The sequence below is a fragment of the Dendropsophus ebraccatus genome, chromosome 8, assembly GCF_027789765.1.
Source record: "Dendropsophus ebraccatus isolate aDenEbr1 chromosome 8, aDenEbr1.pat, whole genome shotgun sequence".
In the NCBI taxonomy this organism is placed as follows: domain Eukaryota; kingdom Metazoa; phylum Chordata; class Amphibia; order Anura; family Hylidae; genus Dendropsophus; species Dendropsophus ebraccatus.
In genome coordinates, this window is record NC_091461.1 from 109,373,193 (window position 1) to 109,396,506 (window position 23,314).

The following is a 23,314-nucleotide window of genomic DNA, read 5'->3' on the forward strand; positions in this document are numbered from 1 at the left end:
GGGCTGCACAAGGGGTCTATACTGGGGGGGCTGCACAAGGGGTCTATACTGGGGGGGGGCTGCACAAGGGGTCTATACTGGGGGGGGGGCTGCACAAGGGGTCTATACTGGGGGGGGGGGCTGCACAAGGGGTCTATACTGGGGGGGGCTGCACAAGGGGTCTATACTGGGGAGGCTGCACAAGGGGTCTATACTGGGGGGGCTGCACAAGGGGTCTATACTGGGGGGGCTGCACAAGGGGTCTATACTGGGGGGGCTGCACAAGGGGTCTATACTGGGGGGGGGCTGCACAAGGTGTCCATACTGGGGGGGCAGCACAAGGGGTCTATACTATGAGGGGGTCTGCACAAGGGGTCTATACTATGAGGGGGGCTGCACAAGGGGTCTATACTATGGGTGGGGGGCTACACAGGGGGTCTATACTGTGGGGGGCTGCACAAGGGGTCTATACTGGGGGGGCTGCACAAGGGGTCTATACTGGGGGGGCTGCACAAGGGGTCTATACTATGAGGGGGGCTGCACAAGGGGTCTATACTATGAGGGGGGCTGCACAAGGGGTCTATACTATGGGAGGGGGGCTACACAGGGGGTCTATACTGTGGGGGGCTGCACAAGGGGTCTATACTATGAGAGGGTTACACAGGGGGTCTGTACTGTGGGGGATCTACACAGGGGGTCTATACTGTGGGGGGGCTACACAGGGGGTCTATACTGTGGGGGGGCTACACAGGGGGTCTATACTATGTGGGGGGCTAGACAGGGGGTCTATACTATGGGGGGTCTATATCTACATTATCTGTACTCAGAGATATCACTGTGTTGTCTGTGGCGTTACATAGGACTGCAGGTGACTACTACATTACCTGTACTCAGAGATATCACTGTGTTATCTGTGGTGTTACATAGGACTGCAGGTGACATCTACTGCATTATCTGTACTCAGAGATATCACGGTGTTATCTGTGGTGTTACATAGGACTGCAGGTGACTACTACATTACCTGTACTCAAAGATATCACTGTGTTATCTGTGGTGTTACATAGGACTGCAGGTGACTACTACATTATCTGTACTCAGAGATATCACTGTGTTATCTGTGGTGTTACATAGGACTGCAGATGACATCTACTGCATTATCTGTACTCAGAGATATCACTGTGGTATCTGTGGTGTTACATAGGACTGCAGGTGACATCTACTACATTATCTGTACTCAGAGATATCACCGTGTTATCTGTGGTGTTACATAGGACTGCAGGTGACATCTACTGCATTATTTTTACTCAGAGATATCACTGTGTTATCTGTGGTGTTACATAGGACTGCAGGTGACATCTACTGCATTATCTGTACTCAGAGGGATATCACTGTTATCTGTGGTGTTACATAGGACTGCAGGTGATATCAGGTGACTTCTCCAGGTTGCAGAAGTTCAAACTTCATCGTGCCCTGCTGACAGTTTATTATGGGAGTTTTGCAGCATTTGGCTCTTCAGGTTGCAGCACTACAACCCCCATCATATCCAACTGGCAGTTTATGATGAGAGTTGTAGTTTTTCAGCTGGAGAGTCAAAGATTGGAATACAATGATTAGACAATGACACAGTACAGTCCATTAATTATAGGGGGCAGTAGTGCAGTACATGAGGTGGAGGCAGTGACAGGGCATTAGAACATGGTGGCACAATAGAGTAATTGGATATAACGTTAGATAGGACTTTGCCTGATCGGGTGAGATGGGGGGGCCCAAAGCTAACATTTTGCACCAGGGCCCATCAGCCTTTAGCTACGCCCCTGTCCCCAGGATAGGATGGTTCCTAATTAGAGTTAGCAGCTGCAGTTCTGCTTACAACATTACATCACAGACACAGACAACTGATGTACGTATCAGTAACATAAGTTTGGGAAGCGCGCCCTTTATTGTTTTGTGTTAACTTTTATAGACAGAATATGGGGCGGTATTACTCATGCGCAGTGTATTCACATGAAATACATAAACTTTCAATACAGGCGGGTTTTCAAGTCACAAGACACATATATATCACACTCTGATAGGTCAATCCATAGATGGTCAGCAGTTTCCTGTCCTGCGCTGTCAGGCTGGTACAACGTGTTGTTTACCATACATTGTTTATATAACAGTGTCTTTTTCTTGCATCTGGATTGTGGCTGCCATGTAAGTTCACATAACATATCCCTTCTCCCTCCTCCTTTCCCAGAACTCTGTGTACCAGACAGTTAGCTTGGTCTGAGAATGGCCTTCAACTGATAAAGAGTCTTAGAACAGTAAATGAAGGGAACACTTCTTGTTGTGTCTATGTTTTCAAGGGTGAAGAAATATCCAAGAAATTAGAATCATCCAGGTTAACCCTACCAGTACAGATGAATGCTGATTGGCCAGCAGCTGTACACACCCCTGTACACGCCCCTGTACACGCCCCTGTGACCTGCTTTTACACAGCGGACATAGGGCCATGCAAGGATGCAAATGGTCAGTGAGATCAGGACTCATTTTTCTGTGCCATTACACTGCACAACAAATCAAGCTACCAGGCTGCAAGAATGATCACTGTATTGTTCATGCAGCCATGGAATCTGAGAGCACAGATATTCATATCTCCATACGGTCAGTTTCCAGATCACAAGCAGTGTATACTTACCTTCTGCACTGCTGTGTGATCTGGCATCCTGCTCATATCTGTCCTCTCAATTTCCCTTTTCTATCTTCCTGTGTAAACAATACATTTTAATGCCCGTCCGAAAGATGCGATCAGCCAGGGATGGGGAATTTTTCGGTTCCTCAGGCTGATTGCTGTCACTTTTACATGGGTTGATTATCGGCCACAGCAGCGTTTCTAGCAGTACTCCGGGCTGATAATCGGGCATGTAAATGGCCTTTAACTGATCTAAGGCCTCGTCCTCTGGCTCAGAGAAAAATGCAGAAGCATGAGCAGCGCAATGGGGCACTACATAGACCGCTGGGGCTGTGAAATAAAACTGACAGCATACACAAGCTTTAATTATATATTTACTATTATTAGTTATTTTTTATATGTCATGACAGGTACAAGTGGCTGGGAGCTGAGTTATCTCTTATCCTGTTAGCTGCAGATATTAGCCATGTATACAACATGATACTACTACCTTTAATGTATATGTATGTCAGATTGTATATGTATGTCAGATGTTGGAAAGAGGTCATAGGGGTATTCCATCAAAGGACAAGTCAAAAGCTAGTTTAAGGTATGTTATTGCCTAGAAAAAGTATACAATTCACCAATATACACTTATTATGGGAAATGCTAATGAAGTACTTTTTTCCCTGCACTTACTACTACATGAAGTCTTAAATTTCTTGCAAAAATAATGCAAGCTCTGCCAGCTCTTCCCCCTGGGTGGCCATTGCTTCTCCCCTCCACTAGGGGAAGCTCCTCCTGCCTACATTAGCTCTCCAGGACCTTCTCCTGGCCACTGGCAGTAGAGAGAAGGTTCCGGTGGCCAGGAGAACGTCCCGGGGAGCTGCTGCAGGCAGGAGGAGGCTTCCCTGAGTAGGCGCAGGCTGGGGGAGCTGTTCCGGTGGGTGTGCGGGGCTGCCCCGACAATGGTGTTATACGGGGGAAGGGCACCACAACTGTGCCAGCAGCAGCTCCTGGGTACAGTCCTGCCATCCATAGCCCTAGCAGCAGCAGCTGCACAGCCCAGCCCGCACCTCTGGGACTTATACAGTGGGTCGTGACATCACCATTTTATTCAGGAAGTGACATCACCATGTTATCCAGGAAGTGACATCACCATGTTATCCAGGAAGTGACATCACCATGTTATCCAGGAAGGGACATCATCATTTTATCCAGGAAGTGACATCACCATTTTATCCAGGAAGTGACATCACCATGTTGTCAAGGAAGTGACTTCACCATGTTATCCAGGAAGTGACATCACCATTTTATCCAGGAAGTGACATCACCATGTTATTCAGGAAGTGAAGCCTTGATACAGTAGTAAGTGCAGGGAAAAAAGCACTTTATAAGCATTTCCCGTAACAAGTGTATATTGGTGATTTGTATAACTTTTGTTGTGCAATAACATACTTTAAAATAGCTTTTGACCGGACTTCTCGTTTAATAATTTAGCATTACTTATCCATTGGGTTACAAGAATAAAGAATGGGCACGTCTTGTTCTGGTGAGTGTCCAACAGTGAGGGTATTCACTGTCATCAACCCCTGTCTTTAGGATCTATTAGGGTATATAGATGTAATAAGGGTGACAGCTCTTCTAGTATTTACCATCACTATATACAATACCCAGAACCTTAGTATGTCCGTTATCCTAAATAATAGTAATAATTATAGATTTAATAAAGAAGATATTCTGGATGGATTCTGTCGTTCACCATCATTCATACTTCTAGAATATTATTTCTTCTCACTATATATTGCGCTCATGTGTGGCTATAGTTTTGCATACATGAAATAATGTGTCAGTATACAGAGAATCTTCATTCATGGTGTCTGACCAGAATGTCGGCGTGGCCCAGTTCCTCTTCCAGGACCGGTGACAACATTAAGGTCAGGCAGCGTTATGTGGAGCACGGCGCCGTCTGTAAAGGTTACGTTCTGAGTATTGAGGTTAGTGCTGAATCTGCATCTCTGTCCTAGATTCACAATACAAGACATGGGTAGGCGGGGGCAGAGATGAGCAGATAAAGGGGCTTTCTCTTCACTGCTGCCAGAGCTGGCACATCTCCACCGCTCCCATGGCGTGAGGTAGGTCTGACCGAGACTTCTGCTTTTTAGTTTTATCTATGACACGTGTACCAGATAAGAAATTTATGTCCAATGCAAGGAAGAAGCCTGAAGCTTCTCATGTGTCTGACACTTGTACGTGATCTTTGTCTGAGCTCTGTTCTCACCGCTGTCAGAAGTTTTGATGGGTGGGGGTCATGGTGCTGAGACCCTCCCTGATCACAGAAGCCCTCAACACTATGATCAGCTCTACTAATGCTGCGTTTACACGGAACAATTATCGTTGAAATGTTTGCAATAATGATCGCATTTGAGCGATAATCGTTCCGTGTAAACACAGCAAGCGATAGAATGACGAACGAGAAATCGTTCAGTTTGATCTTTCAACATATTCTTAAATCGTTGTTTGTCAATCGCTAAAAATTCGCAGATCGCTTTGTGTAAACAGTCAAAGATTCACCCTATGTAAAAGATGGGCTTAAGCGATCGCAATAACGATTTTCTTACAAATTTTCTAACGATTTATTGGTCTAATTGCTGATCGTTATAAAAACCAAATTGCTGCTTCAAAATCGTTAAACGATCAATTGGGCGAATTATCGCTTCGTGTAAACGCAGCATTAGATGGCTCAATGCTGTCTGTCTGTATACAGCAAGTGCCAATCTTAGGGTCCTATTACACGGAGCGATTTTTAACGATTAACGACTAACGATCGCATACGAGATTGTTTATCGTTATATAAATCGTTCACCATATTACACAGAATGATGATCGTATCGTTTACTCCACCTTATCCCAGGAAAACAATGGACAATGTGCAATTACACTGAATGAGTCGTGAACAAATGCGGAACTTGAGCGAACAAATGTGGAATTACAGCGAACGATTAGCGAACGATTAACGATAATTTTAGGTTCAGATCGAAATCAAGGATCAATGACACAAACTATTTTTCGATCGTTACAATTACACAGAACGATTATCGTTTAAATTCGAACGGTATAACGATTTTTCGCACGATAATCGTCTCGTGTAATAGGGCCCTTAGTGATCTGCGATCATTTACAGACCCTTCCTGCTATCAGCTGTCAGTTGCACATCTCCTATTACACAGGGAGATGTATGGCTGACAGCCGATGATTTTCAGCAGGTCAGAACGGTGAACAAGCATTTGCTTCTCATGGACAATGTCAGCCTGTCGGCAGATAACCTCCCCATGTAATAGGCCCAAGTCTCATGTAATGTGATGCGTGTGGGTGACGTCTGATTAAAAGAAAAGACTTTACAAACATCGCTACTAGTGATGTCTATGTAGCCATGGCCGATGATTATCAAGCCGTGTAATAGGCTATGCAAGTAAATGACGATCTGGCAGACTGATGCTCGCTTACCCTGTGGTCTAATATGACCTTTTCACCACTTATAAACTTTCTAGTGATAATCACGGCCAAAGGGACACAGAGTTCATGTGAATTTTTAGGGTGTTTTTGTGCTTCTTCTTTCCTGTGATTTTTGCAGAACTGTGTGGGAAAACTGCTACATTGTGCTCAAAACATGCACAAAAAAAAAAAAATTAAATAAAATTTAAAAATACCAGTGATTTTTTTTTTTTATCCTACATGCATTTCTTTGGTGCAGTTTCTATACCGTTATTTATGAAGTAGTGTGTTCATAGCTGCTCCAGCATAGAAACATAGAAGATTGTCGGCAGAAAAAGACCACTGGGTCCATCTAGTCTGCCCTTTTAGTATTTTCTTTCTAATTATCTTAGGATAGATGTATGTTTATCCCAGGCAGGTTTACATTCTGTTATTGTAGATTTACCAACCACCTCTGCTGGAAGTTTGTTCCAGGTATCTACTACTCTTTCAGTAAAATAATATTTTCTCACATTGCTTCTGATCTTTCCCCCAACTAACCTCTCACTGTGTCCTCTAATGATTGTGACAGTACACACTGCTCCAGCATTGTACACCCTATTGGTTATAAGTGAATGTACTCCTACCTGGGATAAACATATATCTATCCTAAGATAATAGATGAAATTATATAGGGGAGGACTAGATGGACGGACCAGGGGGGCTTTTTTTTGGGAAACAATTTTTGGTGTTTCTTTTGAGAAAATTTTCTATGTTTCTATAAATGTCAAGGTTTTCAAAATGTTATATATATATATATATATATATATATATATATATATATATATATATATAGACTTAACAAATATTAGGGTTCTCTTCTATGTGTACACCTAGATATAAGAAAATAGATCAAACCTTGCACACTGCTATAACTCTGCTAGCTTATCCCTCTGACAGCCCATCCATCTGACAGCTCATCCCTTTGACAGCCCATCTCTCTGACAGCCTATACCTCTGACAGTTTATCCATGTCACTACCTTTCCCGCTGACAGCCTATCCCTGTGACAGCCCATCCCTCTGACAGCCCATCCCTCTGACAGCCCATCCCTCTGACAGCCCATCCCTCTGACAGCCCATCCATCTGACAGCTCATCCCTCTGACAGCCCATCCCTCTGACAGCCTATCCCTCTGACTGCCCATCCCTCTGACAGCCTATCCCTCTGACAGCCCATCCAGCTGACAGCCCATCCCTCTGACAGCCCATCCATCTGACAGCTCATCCCTCTGACAGCCTATCCATCTGACAGCCCATCCCTCTGACAGCCTATCCATCTGACAGCCCATCCATCTGACAGCCCATCCCACTGACAGCCCATCCATCTGACATCTGACAGCCCATCCATCTGAGTGACAGCCCATCCATCTGACAGCCCATCCCTCTGACAGCCCATCCCTCTGACCGCCCATCCCTCTGACAGCCCATCCCTCTGACAGCCCATCCATCTGACCCCCCATCCCTCTGACAGCCCATCCCTCTGACAGCCTATCCATCTGACAGCCCATCCATCTGACAGCCCATCCCACTGACAGCCCATCCATCTGACATCTGACAGCCCATCCATCTGACAGCCCATCCCTCTGACAGCCCATCCATCTGACCGCCCATCCCTCTGACAGCCCATCCATCTGACAGCCCATCCCACTGACAGCCCATCCATCTGACATCTGACAGCCCATCCCTCTGACCGCCCATCCCTCTGACAGCCCATCCATCTGACAGCCCATCCCTCTGACAGCCCATCCCTCTGACAGCCCATCCCTCTGACAGCCCATCCCTCTGACAGTCTATCTATGTCACTACCTTTCCCTCTGACAGCCTATCCCCCTGACAGCCCATCCCTCTGACAGCCCATCCCTCTGACAGCCCATCCCTCTGACAGCCCATCCCTCTGACAGCCCATCCCTCTGACAGCCCATCCATCTGACAGCCCATCCATCTGACAGCCCATCCCTCTGACAGCCCATCCCTCTGACAGCCTATCCCTCTGACAGCCCATCCCTCTGACAGCCTATCCCTCTGACAGCCCATCCATCTGACAGCCCATCCCTCTGACAGCCCATCCATCTGACAGCTCATCCCTCTGACAGCCTATCCATCTGACAGCCCATCCATCTGACAGCTCATCCCTCTGACAGCCTATCCATCTGACAGCCCATCCATCTGACAGCCCATCCCACTGACAGCCCATCCATCTGACATCTGATAGCCCATCCATCTGAGTGACAGCCCATCCATCTGACCGCCCATCCCTCTGACAGCCCATCCATCTGACAGCCCATCCCACTGACAGCCCATCCATCTGACATCTGACAGCCCATCCATCTGACAGCCCATCCCTCTGACAGCCCATCCATCTGACAGCCCATCCCTCTGACAGACCATCCCTCTGACAGCCCATCCCTCTGACAGCCCATCCCTCTGACAGCCCTTCCGTCTGACCGCCCATCCCTCTGACAGCCCATCCCTCTGACAGCCCATCCATCTGACAGCCCATCCCTCTGACAGTCTATCTATGTCACTACCTTTCCCTCTGACAGCCCATCCCTCTGACAGCCTATTCATGTCGCTGCCTTTCCCTCTGACAGCCTATCCATGTCCTCTGACAGCCTATCCATGTCACTGCCTTTCCCTCTGACAGCCTATCCATGTCACTGCCTTTCCCTCTGACAGCTTATCCATGTCACTGCCTTTCCCTCTGACAGCTTATCCATGTGACACCCTACCCCTCTGACAGCTTATCCATGTATATGCAATATATAGAACAAAATGTAGACAAGACAATGACCTGATAACAGACATGTCATTGTCCATGTGCCTAGATGGGCAATCACTGTAGATGTTACATAGAAGTGACATCAATAACATTATGGAGAGTAAGGGCTCTTTTGCCCAGGACGATTATCGGCCACAATCATTGCTATAAACGCTCATTTGGCTGATAATCGGCCCGTCTAATATGTTAGCGATCAGTCGAGGAGCGGGACAAGGACTGTGTGTTGGCTCATTGCATTATCAGCCACATATTTCCCCTTGTTACTATGAGACGTGCGGTGGGTAGGAATTAGCAATGTATCTAAATGGCCGCACAAACAATACATGGATCGTTTGTGTGGCCTGGCCGTTCGAATAGTTGTGCTGTGTAAAGGCTCTGCAAACAAGTACCGATCTCGCTGATTGGCGCTCATTCGAGGCCTTGCACGGCCGAAGATTGTTAAGTCTAGAAGGACCTTGAATTTTTGGTCACTAGGTTACTGAGATATCTAACGCTGATAGCAAAGGACAGCGCATGATGTAGAGGAGACAATGAGATGTCTATGGGGCTGTCACTGGAGCAGATGATGAATCCCTGCACCCTGCATCATTTATAGCACAGCTAGAATACTCCATAGAGAATCTATTGAGCTGTGTACCTGTTTGTGCTGTACATACATAGCGATCAGCTGTATGAAAAGGAAATTGTCAATGTCCACGGTTAAGGACCTATTACACACATAGATTTATCAGATTTTTGAAGCCAAAGCCAGGAATGGATCTGGGAAGAGAAGAAATCTCAGTCTTTCCTTTATGACCTGTTCTCTGTTTACAGGCTGTTCGTGGCTTTGGCTTCAAAAATCTGTCCGATATCTGTCTGTGTAATAGGACCTTTATATTCCAGGTGGGCATGGGTTAATACGGCATGGTAAACTTGAGGCAACATTTGGGAGTCTGAGGTCTACATAATGCCGCCCATCCTGTGGCCCTCTAGCTGTTTCACCACTACAACTCCCATCATGCCCTGATAACCATAGGCTGTATCTGTGGCTGCTCTCTGCACCCTCTTTGGCAGCATTCCCCACCCTGCAGCTCTCTAGCAGTTACAATACACCCCCCAACATGTCCTGACAGCTGCATGATGGGAGTTGTAGTTTTTCAACTAGGTTGGGGGTTATTGTATTAGGAAACACAGAAAGATTATCTGACAGATTATCTGCCAAAGATTTGAAGCCAAAGCCAGGAATAGATTTTAAAAAGGGAGAAATCTCAGGCTTTCCTTTGTGACCTGATCTGTGTTAATAGTCTGTTCCTGGCTTTGGCTTAAAATTTTTGGCAGTTAGGGTCCATTTACACAGAAAGAATATCTGACAGATTATCTGCCAAAGATTTGAAGCCAAAGACAGAAACAGACTATAAACAGAGAACAGGTCATAAAGGAAAGGCTGAGATTTCTCCTTTGTTCAAATCCATTCCTGGCTTTGGCTTCAAATCTTTGGCAGATAATCTGTCAGATAATCTTTCTGTGTAAATGGACCCTAAGTGTTTCTGATATAGACCTTCTCCTCATAGGGTGCGTTTACACAGAGAGATTTATCTGACAGATTTTTGCAGCCAAAACCAGGAATGGATTGCAAAAGAGAAGAAATCTCAGTCTTTCCTTCATGAGCTGTCTGTGTAAATGCACCATTAGATTACAATTTATGGCTATGTTCACACTACGTAAAAGTACGTCCGTTGTTGCCGATGGCAACAACGGCCGTACTTTTACCGCGGTGGAACAATGCCTGTTGTTCTATGGGATCCCGGCCGGAGCGTACACACATCGTGTGTGCTTCGGCCGGGATCCCATACGCCGCCGCAAACAACTGACATGTCAGTTTTCTGTGGCCGGAATTCAGTGAATTCCACCCGCAGAAAGACATGTCAGTTCAAACAGGCTCCGGCCGCTCGCTTCACTGTGGGCTATGGGAAGCTCTGATGCGGGCGTGCGCTGATGCGCCCGCATCAGAGCTCTGCGGCCGAAAGATCATCCGGCCGGTACTTAAGTACCGGCCGAGATGATCCGTCCAGAGACCGGCCGTTCCATGACCCAAACATACAACAACCGTTGTTTCCGAACCCTGGCATTGGTCTCATCATTGGTGCCTTGACTAGGGACAACAAAGAATTGGGCTGCGTGACCAGGGTCCCGTGGACTAGCCACGTACCCTCGTGCCATAACCGTGACCATACCACCTTGCAAGTGGCAACCCGGGGCCTGCTTACCGCGTTAGCCTTACAAGTGGCGTCACGAACAGGATACAGACTACGTTGTTCCAGTTCCAAGTATCCCCAGAGGTGCACTACAACCCCCAGAAAGACTTTGCCTACAGTGGTGTTGCTAAAGGAGGACAGGTTGCTGTATTGCCATGGGATTTATGAATATGCCCAGTGATCTCTTTGTGGCCCTCACCAGTGTGGAAAAGGACTATTGCTCATTATTGGGGCCTGCTGTCTTGGAATTGTTTGCTGCGTCATGCCCCAAAGAGGAAGGGGTTAACTACAGCGCTGACAGAGCGCGGGAAACAACAGACCCCATAGACTTTGCTGTCGCTCCCTCTGGCCACCCGAGCTCGCTGACGTCACAGTTGCTGGGCAGACTGGAGAACCAGGCCTCCAGTCCTCTCGCTCCTCCTTCCTCCTCCTGAAAAGCCCGCCAGTGCGCAACAAGATGGCGGCCCGCGAGGAGCACCTGTCTGCAGCTGCAGCGCCTGTGATGCCCGAACTGCCCGAGAGCTTGCCTCCGCTCAATCCTGCATGTCTCCTAGTGCCGCTACCCTCCGATAGCGACACTAGCTGGGGCCCTACCCCGTCGAACGTCGAAAATCTTAGTCGGGCTTCCACACCGGTCCCTGTTGATCCAGATGAAGGGCCTGTCTCCGATGCCAGCGTCTCACCACCCGATTGCTCCGGCGCTCCCCAGTTAGCCTTCTCCGGGGGGTCCACATCACCAGAGAGTAATCTAATCGTAAGTGGAGCAACTTCTCTGCCCCCATTCCCTGGCCCTAAAGGGGAGAACTCTGCTAAGGCCTCTATGTCCCCAGGACAGTGGCTGCCTCCAGGGCGTGATTCGCCGTCCCTACCTCAATGGGTGTTCGGGCGTGAGCCAAAGATCCTGCAGCTGCTAGAGGAGATTCAGCAGGCCCTCTCCGCCCTGCTGCCTACTGTTAAAGCTGCGACCGCCATGCCCACCGCTGCTCCGGCAGCTCTCAATGTGCCTTAATTGTTTTGTCCATCCATGGTCTGTTCCGCAAAACATAGTGGCATTCAACACATACACTTGTTAACTATATACTATACTACACCTTTGGCACCTTTTCGTGCGCATGGCCTATTGAATAATTGAATTGTATGATTGATTGGTATGTATGGGGAGCCCAATGTATGGTTGTATTTACTATTTTATTCTTTTCCTCTTCTTAAGGTGTCCAAAAACACCCTTCACACACATTCTCAAGTCTGTCAAACACCCAAGGATCAACACAGGTTCCAAAGTCTCTTCTCCAGTAGGGTAACCCATGGATACTGTAAACCTACTGTCCAAACTGTATGGAATTTGAGGGTCTCCCGCCAACAGTTGAGTAGTCCTGGCTCACATGTCAGATGGTTCACGCACTAGCTACCTGGTCACCAGAGTACGTTAGGCACCCCTAGCTAAAGTCCTGCCACTTGGGTTTTCTTTGTATCTCTTCAAGTCTCTTATTACCTGTGTCTTTGAGCGTGGAACATACAGATAATCTCCTCAAGGTTATGTTGTCTTGTAAACCTATTTCTCTTGTAAGTCTCTTAAATTCTGATTCGCCGAGGTCGGCTCATTCTTAGTGGGGAGGTATGCAGTGTCCAAGCACTTAGGTTCTTTCTTTCTAAAGGTATTCTGTTAGTTTAAGTGCTGGAAAAGTGTAATGGACACTGCAAAGGCCTGTCTCATGTTGCCCCCCAGTGGTTAAGTATGGTATTGTATCGTACTGCTCATGTATATAAATTTACTTATTTGTTAGTCATGTGGTGTGGTGATGCAAGAGGCCTAGTATCACGTGATCCCCTGCTGCCATAGCAACTCCAATAGCCATCGAGCTTTTGGCTTGGGGTTCCGGGAATTTCTCTCTAGTCTTTAAGAGAGAAGGTTGCTTCCTCGCTGTCCTGTGAAGAGAAGGCCTGGTATCACCAGCCTCGTGGTGCGGACGCTTCACTGCTACTCCTCTGTCAGATATATCTATATACCCGTTCCGGTCCAGTCAAGACCTTCTGTAGTCTCCAAAACTCCTGTCTACTCCAAGATCTGGGTTCCTTGTCCAATTCTCCATATTCTCCTCATCATCGCTAACTGCAATTATTCTCCTCATAACTACTATACCCAGCATCAGTATCTCAAGGGAACTACTACTCCCATCCTCAGTAAAGATTCTTCCTAACAAAAGAGACACTCACAGATCACGGCCTATTGCAACACCACCAATCTCTTCCGTTATAACTAGTTCTGCCTATTGCCAAGTTGATTATTCCTGGTTGCATCCAGAGACTGTTGCTGTTCAAATAAACATACAACTACCGTTGTTTCCGGACCCTGGCATTGGTCTCCTCATTGGTGCCTTGACTAGGGACAACAAAGAATTGGGCTGCGTGACCAGGCTCCCGTGGACTAGCCTCGTGCCATAACCATGACCATACCACCTTGCAAGTGGCAACCCAGGGCCTGCTCACCGCATTAGCCTTACAGGCACGCATGTTTGGACTCCCCCTCAGTTATTGGTGGTGGGCACACATGTTTGGACTCCCTCTCAGTTATTGGTGGTGGGCACACATGTTTGGACTCCCCCTCAGTTATTGGTGGTGGGCACACATGTTTGGACTCCCCCTCAGTTATTGGTGGTGGGCACACATGTTTGGACTCCCCCTCAGTTTTTGGTGGTGGGCACACATGTTTGGACTCCCCCTCAGTTATTGGTGGTGGGCACACGTTTGGACTCCCCCTCAGTTATTGGTGGTGGGCACACATGTTTGGACTCCCTCTCAGTTATTGGTGGTGGGCACACATGTTTGGACTCCCCCTCAGTTATTGGTGGTGGGCACACATGTTTGGACTCCCCCTTAGTTATTGGTGGTGGGCACACATGTTTGGACTCCCCCTCAGTTATTGGTGGTGGGCACACATGTTTGGACTCCCCCTCAGTTATTGGTGGTGGGCACACATGTTTGGACTCCCCCTCAGTTATTGGTGGTGGGCACACATGTTTGGACTTCCCCTCAGTTATTGGTGGTGGGCACACATGTTTGGACTCCCCCTTAGTTATTGGTGGTGGGCACACATGTTTGGACTCCCTCTCAGTTATTGGTGGTGGGCACAAATGTTTGGACTCCCCCTCAGTTATTGGTGGTGGGCACACATGTTTGGACTCCCCCTCAGTTATTGGTGGTGGGCACACATGTTTGGACTCCCCCTCAGTTATTGGAGGTGGGCACACATGTTTGGACTCCCCCTCAGTTATTGGTGGTGGGCACACATGTTTGGACTCCCCCTCAGTTTTGGTGGTGGGCATACATGTTTGGACTCCCCCTCAGTTATTGGTGGTGGGCACACATGTTTGGACTTCCCCTCAGTTATTGGTGGTGGGCACACATGTTTGGACTCCCCCTTAGTTATTGGTGGTGGGCACACATGTTTGGACTCCCTCTCAGTTATTGGTGGTGGGCACAAATGTTTGGACTCCCCCTCAGTTATTGGTGGTGGGCACACATGTTTGGACTCCCCCTCAGTTATTGGTGGTGGGCACACATGTTTGGACTCCCTCTCAGTTATTGGTGGTGGGCACAAATGTTTGGACTCCCCCTCAGTTATTGGTGGTGGGCACACATGTTTGGACTCCCCCTCAGTTATTGGTGGTGGGCACACATGTTTGGACTCCCTCTCACTTATTGGTGGTGGGCACACATGTTTGGACTCCCCCTCAGTTATTAGTGGTGGGCACACATGTTTGGACTCCCCCTCAGTTATTGGTGGTGGGCACACATGTTTGGACTCCCCCTCAGTTATTGGTGGTGGGCACACATGTTTGGACTCCCCCTCAGTTATTGGTGGTGGGCACACATGTTTGGACTCCCCCTCAGTTATTGGTGGTGGGCACACATGTTTGGACTCCCCCTCAGTTATTGGTGGTGGGCACGCACGTTTCGTATTCACAATATGGATTGAAAAGATAAAGATCTAATTTGCTTTTATACCAAAAGGTACAACGTTAAGACGTTAAGGCGTCTTATCTGCTCATCGTTCTCTGTAGTAAATGAAACAGGAAATGGAAACATACCGGTAAATCTACGCTGCGATACACCAGGAGATAAAACTATGTTCTATCTTAATATCTGGTTATTTTTAGGTTTTAGAGTTATTTCCTAATAGATCTTTATATCGGTTGGAGCTCAGGGTTTCGGATTTCTTTTATTCTGACTACCTCTGGCCACCGATAACAGAGTAACGTAACGTACTGCAAACTGGGGAAGGTTTACCAATAAGAGAGTCTGAGAATGCAGCAGGTTTATTACCGTGCTTCAGGCTGTAATATTGTTTGATTTACACCTCCTATTGTTAGGCTGAATTTGTAACTTAGGATCAGTACAGGATAAGTAATGTAATATATGTACACAGTGACCCCACCAGCAGAATAGTGAGTGCAGCTCTGGAGTATAATACAGGATGTAACTCAGGATCAGTACAGGATAAGTAATGTAATGTATGTACACAGTGACCCCACCAGCAGAATACTGAGTGCAGCTCTGGAGCATAATACAGGATGTAACTCAGGATCAGTACAGGATAAGTAATGTAATGTATGTACACAGTGACCCCACCAGCAGAATAGTGAGTGCAGCTCTGGAGCATAATACAGGATGTAACTCAGGATCAGTACAGGATAAGTAATGTAATGTATGTACACAGTGACCCCACCAGCAGAATACTGAGTGCAGCTCTGGAGCATAATACAGGATGTAACTCAGGATCAGTACAGGATAAGTAATGTAATGTATGTACACAGTGTCTCCACCAGCAGAATAGTGAGTGCAGCTCTGGGGTATAATACAGGATATAACACAGTGATTCCAACTATGATTTTGCTGTAAGTGATGTTGATATGCAAGAAGCACAATGTCTTAAATATTCTCTTAATGCCCTTTCCTGTTGTTGCAGATGTCACCAATACATTTATGATGTGATGTCTGACACTGAGATATGGAAATCAAATTTTCTAAATGGAATGTGTTTTGGATTTCCCATCTACTTATCATAAAAATGTCAGAAGGTAAATACGGGACACCTCCTCTATACTACACAACACAGGACATATCCTCTATACCACACCACACAGGACATATCCTCTATACTACACCACACAGGACACCTCTATACTACACCACACAGGACACATCCTCTATACTACACCACACAGGACATATCCTCTATACTACACCACACAGGACATATCCTCTATACTACACCACACAGGACACATCCTCTATACTACACCACACAGGACACATCCTCTATACTACACCTCACAGGACATATCCTCTATACTACACCACACAGGACATATCCTCTATACTACACCACACAGGACACCTCCTCTATACTACACCACACAGGACATATCCTCTATACTACACCACACAGGACGCCTCCTCTATACTACACCACACAGGACACATCCTCTATACTACACAACACAGGACACCTCCTCTATACTACACCACACAGGACACATCCTCTATACTACACCACACAGGACATATCCTCTATACTACACCACACAGGACACCTCCTCTATACTACACCACACAGGACACATCCTCTATACTACACCACACAGGACACCTCCTCTATACTACACCACACAGGACACGTCCTCTATACTACACCACACAGGACACGTCCTCTATACTACACCACACAGGACACCTCCTCTATACTACACCACACAGGACACCTCCTCTATACTACACCACACAGGACACCTCCTCTATACTACACCACACAGCACACATCCTCTCTATACTACACCACACAGGACACCTCCTCTATACTACACCACACAGGACACCTCCCCTATACTATACCACACAGGACACATCCTCTATACTACACCACACAGGACACATCCTCTATACTACACCACACAGGACACCTCCTCTATACTACACCACACAGGACACCTCCTCTATACTACACTACACAGGACGTATCCTCTATACTACACCACACAGGACACATCCTCTATACTACACCACACAGCACGTATCCTCTATACTACATCACACAGGACACCTCCTCTATACTACATCACACAGGACACATCCTCTATACTACACCACACAGGACACCTCCTCTATACTACACCACACAGGACACCTCCTCTATACTACACCACACAGGACACCTCCTCTATACTACACCACACAGGACACCTCCTCTATACTACACCACACAGGACACCTCCTCTATACTACACCACACAGGACATATCCTATGTACTACATGACACAGAACAGCTGTCAGATCTAGTAAATTAGTGTTATATATATATATCTCTATATTCTGTATATATATATATATATATATATATATATATATATATATATCTTACTGTCTCACTTCTTTCTGCAGGTTTGGTCTCTACTAAGGGAGAGCTGATATTTATTCCGGCCCCTCTTGTGCCAGTAGGAATCAACCTTACAATAATCTGCATTAATAAACTGCAGACTTGCACCAGGAGGATGACATTTTTATTTGAAATAAATATAGATAAGCGGATTCCTGAGTGGCAGAACCAGACGACATCCATCATTCAGCTCATTGACATCCGAGAGAGTTACCATGTTGTTTGTTACATAGAATGTAATAGAAGCCTATATGTCATTAACATGGAGCAGTTACAGGTGGGATGTAAGTGTTCTGTGTAACTTGTCCTTATGGGGGAGCTGTGTGAAACTTTTGGAGTACTGTGTCAGGGCTTTCTTATTTTTGGAGAAACACAGTGTCTTGGGGGGTACCCCTTTAATTTCCTTGTGATCCCTTCGAATTTCAGGAGAGGTGGGGTTTACATAGGGGCGTGGCTTAACTTGCCTGTTCTCCTATTGCAGGCAGAGCAGTGGGGAGAGGCTCCTGCTGCAGCAGGGTATCTTACAGATAGACTGCGGTCTGTGGGAAGGAGGCGAAGGGAATCGCTATTCTTCTTAGGCCACATAGAGAAGAATTCTCTGAAAGCATCCCCATCCCTGTTTACATAAATACACTGCATGGGAGGCTCTGACCCCCACCCATTCTCACCCATGTGGTCTCCTCTTATTGGTAGATCCACTGAGCTCTGCAGAGCATCTGGAACCTGTATACAGTACACAATGCGTATACATTGTTGTTGTTGTTTTTATAATTGATCTTTATCTTCTCTACACTAGATCCTCCTGACCGACCGACAAATATTGAGTGCCGTTTAGAAGAATTTTCTAGTGAGATGAAGTGTGAATGGAATACAGGGCAGACTACTGGTTTACCCACTCAGTATGAAGTGCATTTAAAAAAGTAAGTTGCTATAATCTGTAAATTTGTAGCTGCCTGTGTGATATAGCCTTATGTCCTTGGCATCTATCCTGATGGATTTTCTTGCTTAGGTGTAGAAGGGGCTGGGATATAGTTAGAGGGGATGAGGCGGTAGTTGTCACGTCCCTCTGCCACATAGGAAGATATTGGTATTATAAATGACATATGGTAGAAAGGCAGTACTATCTGTGCCTATAGTGTTTACATGGAAAGACAGGGCAGAAGTACTATCTGTGTCTATATCATTTAATTATAAATGGGAGGCAAAATTTTCAAGGAGCCAGTATAATCCATGCTCATGTTATTTACATAGAAAGATAGGGAGGAAGTACTATCTGTGCCTGTATCATTTACATGGAAGGATGAGAAGGTAGTTCCAGGGCCAGATCCAGGTTTTTGTGGGCCCTAGGGCGACAGAGCCTCAGGGGGCCCCTCATCCATCCACTATGCACCCATCATCCACACACCTCGTACAATCACTTGAGACACTATTAACATACACAAACACACATTACTGACACAGACACTGACTGATACTAAATTGACTGAATGACACTAACTGACTGACGCAGACACACCCAGACACAAACACACAGCACTTACAGCTCAGTCTTCTCTCTCTTTCTCTGTCAGGCTTCTCTCCACTGTGTAAGGTTAAGGACCTTCAGGTCATGTGATCAGGTCCTTCACCCTTCTCTCTCTCTGTGCAGGTCCTGCTGCTTCTCTGTCTTTCAATGTTCAGCACTCACCCTGCACTATAGTGACCAGGCTGAACATTAAACGACCCCCTCTCCCTCTCTGGGCCCCTAGAGACACTGTGGGCCCCAACACTTGACCAAGCAAGCCCTGTGCTGATGCCAGCCTTGGGCAGATCCATTAGGAAGCTAGTATGTGTGCTATATTATTTACATGGAGAGATGGGTAGGCAGTACTATCTGTGCCTATATTATTTACAGAGTAAGGCTGGGTTCACACTACGTATATTTCAGTCAGTATTGTGGTCCTCATATTGCAACCAAAACAAGGAGTGGATTGAAAACACAGAAAGGCTCTGTTCACACAATGTTAAAATTGAGTGGATAGCCGCCATATAACAGTAAATAACGGCCATTATTTCAATATAACAGCCGTTGTTTTAAAATAACAGCAAATATTTGCCATTAAATGACGGCCATCCACTCAATTTCAACATTGTGTGAACAGATCCTTTCTGTGTTTTCAATCCACTCCTGGTTTTGGTTGCAATATGAGGTTCACAATACTGACTGAAATATACATAGTGTGAACCCAGGCTTATAAGGGTACGTTTATACATACTGTACTTAAACTGTTGTGGATTTCAAAAAGTGGATTTCTGTACCTATATTATTTACAGAGTACGACAAGGAGGCAGTACTTTCTGTACCATATTATTTCAGGGTAAAGGCCCTATTACACCAAGCGATTATTGGGAATATTTGGCCGATTATCATCTGTTATGGCTGATAATCGATTGGTGTAATAGCTCCTGTTAAAAGGCAACGAGCAGCCTACATGCACAATGTCGGCTGATACTTGTCTTTCAAGTTGTTGCAAAAATTTTGAACAATAATGACGGTCTGCTAGTCATGTATAGTGCTCTGCGCAATAGAAATGGCAGCAGCAGACCTATGCTATCTCCTATGGGCTCTAAGAGCTGCAGGAGCCCCTTTCACAGCTCTCTGTGGCCCCACTTGCTCTTACCCGCTCACAGCGAGTAGGGAATGAGGAGCAAGCGAGCGCTGATCTGACAGGTGGGCTCTCGCTTGCTCCTGCTGATCGGCCTGTGTAATAGGGCCTTAAGACAGTACTATCTGTGCCTATAACATTTGCACAGTCAGACAGGGAGGCAGTATTATCTGTGCCTATATCATTTACAGAGTAAGACAGGGAGGCAGTACTATCTGTGCCTATATCATTTACACAGTCAGACAGGGAGGCAGTATTATCTGTGCCTATATCATTTACAGAGTAAGACAGGGAGGCAGTACTATCTGTGCCTATATCATTTACACAGTCAGACAGGGAGGCAGTATTATCTGTGCCTATATTATTTACAGAGTAAGACAGGGAGGCAGAACTATCTGTGCCTATATCATTTACACAGTCAGACAAGGAGGCAATACTTTCTGTATCGTATAATTCACAGAGTAAGACAGGGAGGCAGTACTATCTGTGCCTCTATAATTTACACAGTCGGACAGGGAGGCAGTACTATCTGTGCCTATATAATTTACACAGTCGGACAGGGAGGCAGTACTATCTGTGCCTCTATAATTTACACAGTCGGACAGGGAGGCAGTACTATCTGTGCCTATATAATTTACACAGTCAGGGAGGCAGTACTATCTGTGCCTTTATCATGTTATACATAACCTTTTATCCTACTATATTCTTATCTAAACAATACTGGGAACTAGCTATCTGGTCCCCCTACAAGTTACAACTGATCACTAAGGATTTAAACAGCAGGACAACCTATGACTGGAACCCTGATTTCATTCTGATTTCCTCAACCTATTTAATAGTTATTTAAAGGGAATGTGACATCAGAAAATGACCTATTGTTTACATCAAGTTTTCATGTTAAACATATTTTTTGAGATTTTTTTTTTAATTCTCCATTTCCCTATTATAAAATAATTCCGAGGTCTTGCATTCTGTCCACTAGGCCAGGTGTCTGCCTAGTCCAGGGTGCAGACCCAGTGATCATACTGTCATTAGCACTATACTCTCTATTACCCAGTATCTGATACATTGATCTCAGTCCTCCGAGTTTTATTTGTCATCTTCATAGCGGTGATTAGATCTTTGCAGATTCAGCAATGACAGCGAAAATGTTATCACCTCTATCAGAACAGAGAGATTTACAGCAAACCAAGTCATCTTTTCCCATACCGATAATGGATTTCTAAGAAGCAGGATACCATGTGACCCCAGGGTGTGCTATTAATATACTTACCGCAATATATTACCGCAACCTATGGCCTGGCAGCCATCAGGACGGAACCTGTACGATAGGGTATGCCTCATCCTACTCTATTCTGACATCATCTTCTCAAGGAGGACCATAGATGTTTGGCTGGTCCAAACAAAATCTGTAGCTTCAGACAATGGTATAGAGTCCTTAGGGTGGCCATACACCTTCAATAACTATCAGCCAATAGTTGTCCCTCCTGTCCTCTCCATACACATGAGGCACGACCAGACGTTTCTGCCTCTTTGGGGAGGAGTGATCTGCAACCAAACAGCTTAGGCAGTAGCTTATCTCTTTAAGAACAAAGGGGTTGGGCAGAAATTCCATCATTTAGCCTCTATCTCCAATTACATCATTTGTCGGCGGAGTCTTGTGAGACCCCATATACTACATATAAATTTTCATATATGTTGCTGCCCATGGCGAGACTAATAATTCATTCCTTCTTGTTATTACCCTTTCTGTCTCCTTTCCCCAGTTCTGAGCTGCATCTTTTTGCCGAAGACACAAAAAAATGTGTATGAGCTTTTCTTTTTGTCTCCCTCTCCCCCTCATTCTTTTCTGAGACAGCTGATGTAAACAAGTCCCAATCTGCAACTTTGTAGCTTCTTTTTAATGCTGGGAGGGTTAATCCGAGGTCAAGTTGCTAATGAACTGGGGGAAGGAGACAGAATAGATAATAACGAGTATGTTAAGAATTGTAAGTCTCACTATGGGCAGCAACATATCACAGTTATGTTTCTGCGGCATACCCCTTTAAGTCAATCACATTGAAGTAGTAGTAGTAAATGGGAGGTCGCAGAAAATGAAAGAAAACATTGCTAAATAATGTCTTTAAATGATTTGTTCACATGCAGAAGCTCAATAAGGGATAGAAAGATAGAAAGATAGATAGATAGATAGATAGATAGATTGATTGTAGATAGATAGGAGATAGATAGATAGATAGATAGATAGATAGATAGATAGATAGATTGATTGTAGATAGATAGGAGATAGATAGATAGATAGATAGATAGATAGATAGATAGATAGATAGATAGATAGATAGTAGATAGATAGATAGATTGATTGTAGATAGGTAGGTAGTTAGATAGATAGATAGATAGATAGATAGATAGATAGATAGATAGGAGATAGATAGATAGATAGATAGATAGATAGATAGATAGATAGATAGAAGATAGATAGATAGGAGATAGATAGATAGATAGATAGATAGATAGATAGATAGATAGATAGAAGATAGATAGATAGGAGATAGATAGATAGATAGATAGGAGATAGATAGATAGATACATAGATAGATAGATAGATAGATAGATAGATAGATAGATAGATAGATAGATAGATTTGATTGTCACTTCTGGGTGGTCTCTTCATTCATCATATTCTGTAGGTTTATGATACATCTGAGAAGCTGAGATGTTTCTGAGCCAAGTCATCTATGTCAGTATATATACCCGCCTGTGGTGAAGGTGTAACAGTCTTCTATGGTTACATTGGTTAGGATCTCTCTGTATTGTTACACTGTCACCCTTTAGCTTCAGTCTGTGGTCACAGAGGAAGCTGCCACAAACCGTAGTCACTCATTGCCCCTGCCGGCTTATAATAACATGTCCCTGGTATAACAGCACAAGGACGGCACAGGAATAACTTTATATGTTCGCTGTAACATCTCCATCATGGTGTCTTCTACTCCTCTCTACAATTTATCATGTATCTAATCACAGTCTCATGTATCTAATCACAGCCTCATGTATCTAAT

The 23,314-nt window shown here is 45.5% G+C and overlaps 1 protein-coding gene across 3 annotated transcripts in view; it reads left to right on the plus strand.

Moving 5' to 3' along the window:
• Window positions 1-4,743: 4,743 nt before the first annotated feature.
• Window positions 4,744-23,314, plus strand: part of IL23R (interleukin 23 receptor) — a 34,345-nt gene continuing 15,774 nt past the window's right edge. For 2 of the 3 annotated variants that reach the window (XM_069979416.1, XM_069979417.1), the window contains exons 1-4: window positions 4,744-4,767; window positions 16,146-16,257; window positions 17,619-17,897; window positions 18,410-18,533. In XM_069979416.1, coding sequence (XP_069835517.1) covers window positions 16,188-16,257; window positions 17,619-17,897; window positions 18,410-18,533 — 473 coding nt within the window. In that variant the 5' untranslated portion in view covers window positions 4,744-4,767; window positions 16,146-16,187. Of the gene's footprint in view, window positions 4,768-16,145; window positions 16,258-17,618; window positions 17,898-18,409; window positions 18,534-23,314 lie in introns of those variants that run through there. The other variant, XM_069979418.1, reaches the window with a different exon arrangement.